The 10869-nt window shown below is 37.3% G+C and overlaps 1 protein-coding gene across 1 annotated transcript in view; it reads left to right on the top strand.

Moving 5' to 3' along the window:
• LOC128642006 (uncharacterized) overlaps nt 1-10869 on the top strand; it is a 238353-nt gene that overhangs the window by 111519 nt on the left and 115965 nt on the right. The window contains exon 7 of the mRNA XM_053694643.1: nt 1245-1798. Within this exon, the coding sequence (XP_053550618.1) occupies nt 1245-1798 (554 nt within the window). The remainder of the gene's footprint in view (nt 1-1244; nt 1799-10869) is intronic.

The following is a 10869-nucleotide window of genomic DNA, read 5'->3' as shown; positions in this document are numbered from 1 at the left end:
ATCGGTTTCAACAGATTAAAGCATCTATTTAATTTGACAAAATAAAGAAAAACCTATTATTTGTAAACAATTTAATATTCTCCAGTAGTTTGGGATTGGGAACATGTTAAAGTGGAGAATATTTTATAGTACGCTGTCCCTTTAAAGAAACATTCTTTGCTAAATAAACATTAATTGTCCCTTTAAAGTGTTTCCTTTATATGTTGGGTTCTGCTCTTAGGCATGGGAATCATGATAGACTGCATGTTGGTTTCCTTGTTTTATAAAAATAACATTGCACAAGTGTTCTTGTCTACACAACAATGTCTTCCTAATTCAGATACTGCTACACGCTCCAGGAAGTGGTCATAAATGCCCCCTAATGGCCAGAGTAAAAACTTGTTGTAAAGACCTAAAACAAGGGTTCTTTTTCGAAGAAGAGCATGAAAACTGATTCTTTTTCGCATATTAGTTATTGATTTTTGCGTATAAAAGTATCAATTTCAAATTGATTAGCATCAATGCCTTTATACAAATAAATAGCATTTTCAGGCGATAAAAAACATTTACTGTTATGTTTCGTTTTCTAAAGAATATTGTAAAATGCCACCCACAAACTAAAAATGGAGGGTGTTTATTGGGCAAAAATGTGTTTCAAAACTGGGTTATATTATTGAGGGAAACTTTTACAGACTAATACTACATAATGATGCTCCTAACTCAACAGCATTAAAGGGACAGTCTAATAAAATTAAACTTTCATCATTCTGATAGGGCATGTAATTTTAAACAACTTTCCAATTTACTTTTATATTCAATTTTGCATTGTTCTCTTGGTATTCTTAGTTGAAAGCTAAACCTTGGAGGCTCATATGCAAATTTATTAGGAGTTGAAGACCATCTCTTATCTGAATGCATTTTGATTTTTTTTTCACAACTAGACGGCATTATTTCATGTGTGCTATATAGATGACATTGTGCTCATGCCCGTGGAGTTACCTAAAAGTCAGCACTGATTGGCTAAAATGCAAGTCTATCAAAAGAAATGAAATTTGGGGGCAGTCTGTAGAGGCTTATATACAAGGTAATCACAGAGGTAAAAGGTGTATTAATATAACTGTGATGGTTATGCAAAACTGCGGAATGGGTAATAAAGGGATTATCTATCTTTTTGAACAATAAAAAATCTGGTGTAAACTGTCCCTTTAAAAGCTATTGAATATTCAATAATAGCTGACCATTCATAATGTTCTTTTATTTGGCAGATAATGCTGTTGTTGCCTCATCCACCGCCTCTGCTTCTGGAACTCATATCCTGCTAATCAATGAGTTAAACCCAAATACTCCGGGCTCAGGTGAAGACACAGAGTATGTTGAGCTTTATTATACTGGAAATGGTTCTACCAGCCTTGATGGCTATTGGTTGGTTTTCTACAATGGAAAGAACAATCTTGCTTACTTCACTCTTGATCTGAAAGGTCATAGTACGGACCAGAATGGTCGGTTCCTCGTGGGAAGTCCTGGGTTGACCCCAAAACCTCATATTGTAATTCCTGTCAACACCATACAGAATGGAGTAGATGCTGTAGCTTTGTACTTTCGTCCAGGAAAGGGCTATAAAAAGAATTCAGAACTGACATCAGATGGTTTGGTTGATGCTCTGGTCTATGTGTCACAGATGGATGATAATGCAAAGGGACTGCTGAAGGTCCTTGCCCCAGGGCAGGAAGCGGTACATGAAGACCAGAATTTCCTCTTGGAAGATGAATCTCTGAGTCGTTGCCATGGGCTTATTCCATTTGAGCATTCCAGCTACCAGGTAAGTGAGCATAAGATTTGAATGCTATAGTTAAAGGGACATGAAACCCAAAAATTTTCCTTCATGATTCAGTCAGAACATGCAATTTTAAATAACTAATATCTAATTTGCCTTGTTCTTTTGGTATCATTTGTTGAAAAGCATACCTAGATAGGCTCATGAATAGCAATACACTACTGGGAGCTAGCTGCTGCCTGGTTGCTGCACAATATGCTTTGTATTGGTTCACCAGATGTGTTCTGCTAGCTCCCAGTATTTCTTTGCTGCTACTTCAACAAAGGATACCAAGAGAATTAAACACAATTGATAATAGAAGTAACTAGGAAATCTGTTTAAAAATGTATGTTCTATCTGAATCCTGAATGAAAATGTTTGGGTTTAATTTCCCTTTAAAGTATATAGTATATGCCTGTGTTGGTGAACCTTGGCACTCCAGATGTTTCAGAACTACATTTCCCATGATGCTTAGGCACTCTGAAGTCCATTTGAGCATTATGGGAAATGTAGTTCTGAAACATCTGGAGTGCCAAGGTTCGCTATCACTGGTATATGCACTGTGAGCCTTGTTAATGAGTTCCCTTTTACTAATTAGCTCATCGAGTAACTACTTATTTAACTATTACATTAAACATCTGTATAAAATAATACAGGGATTTTTAAAGATCGGATGATAACAATATGATGTGCTAGTTAGTAAAAGCAGGAAGTAAAAATAATTTTCAACTATTTTAAGGAAATAATTGTACATTTTTTTTCTCTATATTTTAAACAATACATTTAAAAATAGCAAAGCTTGGATGTACCCAAACGATGATTCACATGTATTGTGTGCAGTATTCTTTAGTAATTATAAACATTTTAAACAAGGAAAACAAAAGATGAAATGTACAAAACTAATGTAACTTCCGCCAGCTCTCTGTGCTATGCCACTTCAAATTTAAGGATACAGCTGCTGAGCCAATCAGGAGCAGCCCTACAGATGTATGCTCCAATCACTGGCAGCATCCTCACCTAGAGCAGAATTAGGGTGTTTTAGCAGTGCAAATTGTACTATCTACCACTAAAAGTAACATGTGATTACCATAAGTATAATGATGTTACAATCTAAACACTGAAAAATATTTGGATTTAAATATTTGGGTCAAATAATTAAGAAATAACATAAAAACCTATACAATATACAAGATTTACAATAGGCATTCCCCATCCCTAATAATCATAGATATGCATGGCAGATATGTTCAAAGATTGATTTGCAATAAGTAGGTCTTTTAGGAGAGAAATTTTGTGGATACATCTACCAATTTATTTAAAGGTACAGTCAACACCAGAATTTTTGTTGTTTAAAAAGAAAGATAATCCCTTTATTACGTATTCCCCAGTTTTGCAAAACCAACACAGTTATAATAATACACGTTTTACCTCTGTAATTACCTTGTATCTAAGCTTCTGAAAACTGCCCCCTTATTTCAGTTCTTTTGACAGACTTGCATTTTAGCCAATCAGTGCTGACTCCTAGGTCACTTCACGTGCATGAGCTCAATGTTATCTATATGAAACACATTAACTAATGCCCTCTAGTGGTCAAAATGCATTCAGATTAGAGGCAGTCTTCAAGGTCTAAGAAATTAGCATATGAACCTCCTAGATTTAGCTTTTAACTAAGAATACCAAGAGAACAAAGCAAAATTGCTAATAAAAGTAAATGGGGAAGTTGTTTAAAATTACATTCCCCATTTAAATCATAAAAGGTTTTTTTGGACTTGACTGTCCCTTTAAACAAGATAAATATTCCATAATCTATAAGGATCTATAAGGTTCTGAATCAAAATAATGGAAATATATCACTAAATTCTTTTCTATATAAATGAAAAATTGCCAAAATGAAGTCACCAGACATTACACAGTATTAAAAGGGAAGTTAAAGTCTAATGTAATTTAATTAGGGTATCCTTTGCTGGAAGCAATACCTATATAGGCCTATGTATGCTCAGGGGCAGCAATGCACTACTAGGCCCTAGATGTTGATTGGTGGCTGCATATATGCCTCTTGTTATTGGCTCACCAGATATGCTTACCTAACTCCCAGTAGTGCATTGCTATTCTTTCAAAAAGGATACCAAGAGAATGAAGCACATTTGATAAAAAAAAGTAAATTGGAAAGTTGTGTTAAATTGACATGCTGTTTCTGACTCATGAAATAAATTGGGTTTCACAGTCCTTTAAATCAGCATGCAAATTTGCTCTTTCTATGGATTTAAAAGAATGTTATTATGTGACGAATATTACTCCCATGAATTTTTAAAAGATGCATACTGGATACATTAAGGACCCCATTACAAGTGGAACGCTATTTAACGTTCCAGCTCGAGCATTAAAGGCACAGTCTACACCAGAATTGTTATTGTTTAAAAGATAGATAATCCCTTTATTACCCATCCACCAGTTTTGCATAACCAGCACTGTTATATTAATATATGTTTTACCTATTTGATTAGCTTGTATCTAAGCCTCTGCAGACTGCCCCCTTATCTCAGTGCTTGTGACAGACATACAGTTTAGCCAATCAGTGCAGACTCCTAAATAACTCCACAGGAGTGAGCACAGTGTTATCTATATGACACACATGAACTAGTACTGTCTAACTGTGAAAAACTTTAAAAATGCTCTGAGCTAGGAGGCGGTTTTCAACGGTTTAGAAATCAGTTTGAGCTTTTAAAAAATACCACCAAGGGAACAAAGCAAATTTAATGATAAAAGTCAATTGGAAAGATTGCATATTCTCATGTGCGCTAACCTGACATGAAAATATAAATATTTCTACATATATCTGATGATATGTTTCACAAATATATATGTGTGTATGCATGGGCGTCCGCAGAAATTTCTCCGGGGAGGGGGCAAAACTGTGACATATGCTCAGACAAAATAATATACTTTTTACCTCTGTGATTGCCTGTATCTAAGCCTATGCAGACTGCCCCCTTATCTCAGATCTTTTGACAGTCTTGCATCTTTGCCAATCAGTGCTGACTCATAAATAACTCCACGAGAGTGAGCACAATGTTATCTATATGACACACGCGAACTAGCAGTGTCTAACTGTGAAAAACTGTCAAAATGCACTGTGATAAGAGGCGGTTCAATGGCTTAGAAATTAGCATATGAGCTTACCTAGGTTTAGCTTTCAACAAAGAATACCAAGAGAACAAAGCAAATTTGATGATAAATGTACATTGGAAAGTTGTTTAAAATTGCATGTCCTATCTAAATCATGAAAGTTTTAATTTTGACTAGACTGTCCCTTTAACCGCTATGGAAATATTGAACTGTATTACACCCTCCGACTTCCAGTGATATAGACATAGCAATGAGTTTACAACTATAGCAGTAGAGAACAGTTTTACACCCCTTGACTGCTGGGAAAACACATAGATAAAAAAAGATAAAAACATAAGTTTAAAAATATTTTCAAATTATATATGCCTACTAGCTTGACAGTGGAAGCAAAACAGCCATACTCTTTTGAATTACACTTGCAGTAGTTTATAAAATGCTGTTTTTTTTTTTTTTTTTAATGCCCCCTTCCACACACTATGTAGTTTTCTGCTTTTAAACAGGTGTTGACAGGTACATATGCTCTGTGCAGTGGACGCCTACCAATCAGCAACTAATAATGGGCAAGATTACAAGCTTTGTGGTATGGTGCGGTATGCCTATACCGCTGAAAAATAAGGCCATTGCGCGCGGAATATTCAGGTCTCCCGTATTACAAGTCGCTGCGGTACGGCTATAACGCTAGCATTTTAGCCTTTACGCAACTCTCCATTCCGCACTCAAAAAATTACTTTTGAGTGCGGGATTTCCATTGCGCCGTATTACAAGTTGTTCGGTCAGGCTATAACGCTAGCGTTATAGTCTATACCGCAACGATCCATTCCGTGATCTAAGAGCAGTAGTTATGGATTTTGCGAAACAAAAAATGCATTTGTTGATCTACTTTATGTTTAAATATTTTTTATTAGTTTAATAAGGAACAGAGAAAAACAACAACAAGTTAACAATCATAAAAATAAGTATGTAGGGACCCTTCCCTCTGATGACCTCTTTATTGAGGCGTATCATGAGGTAAGTTTACATTAGGATTGTAACGTGGAGATATCAATTTAGACAGTAATCGTCAACTATCTATTGATTTCTAGTCGTAATTATTTGGTTCTTCGGAATCTCCATATATATAGTATTAATAAAGTCTTAGAGGTGCCATGAGGCCACCATTTCGTAATCTAACTATCTATTAAAACAGCAAGTAACTTTTTCAGAGATTATTGTATCTTCTTAAACATTCTATCTATCTGTGTTCATGTCATTTTACTGTCAAGAAGCATCTAGGTCATAGATAATCTATCATACCCAATGGTATCCTCATCTTCATGAGTATGTTTCCAGATAGAGGTAAGGTTAGATAACTTAAAGACATTGCCGGTTAAAGGAGGGAAGGGTGGGGATGTATGGGAGGGGAGGGGAAGTGACGACACATTATGCTTTGGTTTGTCTTGTATGTGTATCAATGAGTTTAATTCGTTCTTCTGACTCTGACCATTTAAAGGTCTAACTTCTTATTATCTTATCCGAATAAAGTCTATTTACTGATCCAGTAGTACCAAACGGCTTGGACCGTATCTTTATTGTCTAAAATACTAGTCGCCATCTCGTACATAGTGTATGTATGATGAATTTTATTGAGTATTTCTGTCCAGGTAGGCACTCCGGTTTTCCAGTGTCTAGCTATGCAGATCCTCGTGATTGTGCATAGAATCCTAATAAACGTATTAATGTGTTTATTATATTTGTTAATGTGTTCATGGAGAAGAGCCTGTTGTATTGTGAGGTTAATGTGTTCATCTAGGATCTGGCTAAGGAAGGCCGACAGTTGTTTCCATACCCCTAGTACCTCTTTGCAGTCCCACCACATATGTTTATATGTTCCTATTTCCCCGCACCCTCTATAGCACAACCTATTCCCTAGTGGACCCATATGAGCTGTTCTTGTGGGGGTTAAATACCAGCGGAATATAGTTTTAACTACATTTTCTTTCAGATCTACACTTATAAGTCCTTTCTCAGCTTCCTGAAAAATTCTTTCCCACTCTTTGATGTCTTTACAAATGTGCAGTTCCTGTTCCCAGGCCAGCATAGTTGGAGTTTTAGTAGTGTTTTGGGTAGATTGTAATTGTACATATAGTAGAGAGACAACATGTTTATCTCGACTTTCTGATTTGCTGAAAGTCTCTATTGGTGTAGTAATGTTGTCTCGTGGATGTTTAAGGTATGTTTGCATAGCCGAGGAGATTTGCAGGTACATATACCAATGTAGCTTTAATGGGTCTAGTTTTGTCTGTAGTTGAATAAACGAAAGTATTTTCCCATCCGCCATGTAGTCCGCTACTCTATACAACCCTTTATTTTCCCATTTCTTAAGTTGATCCCCGAGTTCTCTTGGGATTATGTATCTTATTGGTGTGTATAAGGAGTATTGTGGTAGGAGGTTGTGTTTTGTCCTAGCTGTCTTCCAGATCATCACCGTTAGGTCTGTGGTGTAAGGTCTGGGATTACCTTTATTTCTTTGTGCTAACTCGGGATCCCAAATTATTGCATCTATCTCACCCCAGCTTCCCATATTTGCTTCTAGAGTGGGCCATATAACTTCCTTAGATCTTTTCAGGAGTAGAGTATCTTGGGCTAATCTGGCTGAGTTGTAGTAATCTAGGAGATTAGGGACCCCAATTCCCCCTAGCGATTTATGTTTGGTTAAGACCGATTTTGCTATCCTGTTCAATTTGGTGCCTCTGATAAACATCAATATTTCTTTTTGTAGTGTTTCTAGGTCTGTTTTTATTATTTTAATGGGAAGGGTTCGAAACAGATATAGAATCCGTGGCATGGCGTTCATTTTTACTGCTGCTACTCTACCTAGCCATGAAAACTTAAAGCTTTTCCATTTTACTAGGTCTTTGTTGATCTACTTTAAAGGGATGGTAAAGTCAAAATTAAACTTATAATTCAGATAGAGCATGCAATTTTAAACAACTTTCCAATTTACTTCTGTTATCAAATTTGCTTCATTCTCTTGGTATTTTTGATTGAAGAGTAAAAGTAGGTAGGCTCAAAAAAGCTCAGGAGTGTGCACGTGTCTTTAGTACAAAATTTGCAACATTGTCTAACAAAGCTATAAATAATATTGCAAAACACTGCTACCATAGAGTACTAAAGACGTGCACACTCCTGAGCTTTTTTGAGCCTACCTAGTTTTACTCTTTAATAAAAGATACCAAGAGAACAAAGCAAATTTGATAAAAGAAGTAAATTGGAAACTTGTTTAAAAGTACATGCTCTATCTGAATCAATAGTTTAATTTTGACTTTACTGTCCCTTTAAAGGACTAGTAAATACAGTAGATTTGCATAATCAACAAATGCATAATAAAAAGACAATACAATAAAACTTAGTCTGAACTTCAAATGAGTAGTAGATTTTTTTCTGACAAATTTCAAAGTTATGTCTATTTACACTCCTCCTGTATCAGGTGACAGCCATCAGCCAATCACAAATGCATAGACGTATATTCTGTGATTTATTGCACATGCTCAGTAGGAGCTGGTGACTCAAAAAGTGTAAATATAAAAAAACTGGGCACATTTTGTTAATGGAAGTAAATTGGAAAGTTGTTTAAAATTGCTAGAGGGTAGCAGATTCAGGAGAAATGTAAAAAAAAAAGCATTTTTTTGCAGAAAGGGTGGTGGCTTCATGGAATAAACTTCCAAAAGAGGTTGTGAACACAGGGAGGCCTATTTATCATAGGTCTTGTGCGGGAGTGACCTAGTCACAGAGGGGGCGCTCAGGAAATTGTTAAATATAAATATATAGCATAAATATAAAATGTATCACAAACAATTTATAACAGTGAGAAACATTAAGTGCTGATGTAAAAGTTCTATTGCAATTGATTAAAAAGGTATAAATGTCCTTTGAATATTCTTCAAAAAGAAGTGGTATCAGAATCGGCTGCCTCCTCCTCACCGGCTGGTCCAGGTATAACTATAGAAAATGAAGAGAAATAGAAGGGAGCCTCATGTGTGGTATCATCAATACAAAAACCAAAAATGACACAAACAAAGCCAAATGAGTACTCACATACTCCAAAAGCACACTTATGTGCTGGTAGGGGCAGGCTGCAGAATTATAGAGGTGTGACAGCTCACCCACTCAAGAGCGCTCTTAGCGTGAAGTGCTGGTACTACAATGAAGACACAAGATACAGGCACTACATGTGCAGACTATTAATGATGCAACCAATAGTGATTTCTTAGTGTAGAGGGTACTCACATACTCCATACATGTACTGAGAGGGCCTTACATTGCAAAGAACATATTTTAGCTGATAAAAGTATGTCTCAGGATGATTCTCAGTCAGAAGAGAATCAGGTTATGCCATCTACTTCTCCCCAAGTGTCACAACCTTTAACGCCCGCCCAAGAGACGCAAATTACTTCTAGTGTGTCTAATTCTTTCACCCTGCAAGATATGGCCGCAGTTATGAATACTACCCTCACAGAGGTTTTATCTAAGCTGCCTGGGTTGCAGGGGAAGCGCAGTAGGTCTGGTGTGAGAATAAATGCTGAGCCCTCTGACGCTTTATTAGCCGTATCCGATGTACCCTCACAATGTTCTGAGTTGGGGGTGAGGGATTTACTGTCTGAGGGAGAGATTTCTGATTCAGGAAAGATGTTCCCTCAGACAGACTCAGATTTGACGGCTTTTAAATTTAAGCTAGAACACCTCCGCTTGTTACTCAGGGAGGTTTTAGCGACTCTGGATGATTGTGACCCTATTGTAATTCCACCAGAGAAATTGTGTAAAATGGATAGATATCTAGAGGTTCCTACGTACACTAATGTTTTTCCTGTCCCTAAGAGGATTTCGGACATTGTTACAAAGGAGTGGGATAGACCAGGTATTCCCTTTTCTCCCCCTCCTACTTTTAAGAAAATGTTTCCCATATCAGACACCATTCGGGATTCGTGGCAGACGGTCCCTAAGGTTGAGGGAGCTATTTCTACCCTAGCTAAGCGTACAACTATACCTATTGAGGACAGTTGTGCTTTCAAAGATCCTATGGATAAAAAATTAGAGGGTCTTCTAAAGAAAATATTTATTCATCAGGGTTTTCTTCTGCAACCTATAGCGTGCATTGTTCCTGTAACTACTGCAGCTGCGTTTTGGTTCGAGGCTCTAGAGGAGGCTCTTAAGGTTGAGACCCCATTAAATGATATTTAGGATAGAATTAGGGCTCTCAAGCTAGCTAATTCTTGCATTACAGATGCCGCTTTTCAACTGGCTAAATTAGTGGCAAAGAATTCAGGTTTTGCCATTTTAGAGCGTAGAGCGTTATGGCTTAAGTCCTGGTCTGCTGACGTGTCATCAAAATCTAAGCTTTTAGCCATCCCTTTCAAGGGTCAGACCCTATTCGGGCCTGAACTGAAAGAGATAATTTCAGACATCACTGGAGGAAAAGGCCATGCCCTTCCTCAGGATAAGACAAATAAGATGAGGACCAAACAAAATAATTTTCATTCCTTTCGAAACTTCAAAGGTGGTCCCTCTACCTCCTCCCCTGCTGCAAAGCAAGAGGGGAATTTTGCTCAATCTAAGTCAGTCTGGAGACCTAACCAGACTTGGAATAAAGGTAAACAGGCCAAGAAGCCCGCTGCTGCCACCAAGACAGCATGAAGGGGCAGCCCCCGATCCAGGACCGGATCTAGTAGGGGGCAGACTTTCTCTCTTTGCTCAGGCTTGGGCAAGAGACGTTCAGGACTCCTGGGCTTTAGAAATTGTGACCCAGGGGTATCTTCTAGATTTCAAAGATTCTCCTCCAAGGGGGAGATTTCATCTTTTTCAATTGTCTGTAAACCAGACAAAAAGAGAGGCGTTCTTACGCTGTGTAGAAGACCTATATACCATGGGTGTGATCTGCCCAGTTTCAAAAACAGAACAGGGGCAGGGGTTTTACT

Source organism: Bombina bombina, chromosome 11 (assembly GCF_027579735.1).
Source record: "Bombina bombina isolate aBomBom1 chromosome 11, aBomBom1.pri, whole genome shotgun sequence".
In the NCBI taxonomy this organism is placed as follows: Eukaryota; Metazoa; Chordata; class Amphibia; order Anura; family Bombinatoridae; genus Bombina; species Bombina bombina.
This window is presented reverse-complemented; position numbering and strand designations above follow the sequence as displayed.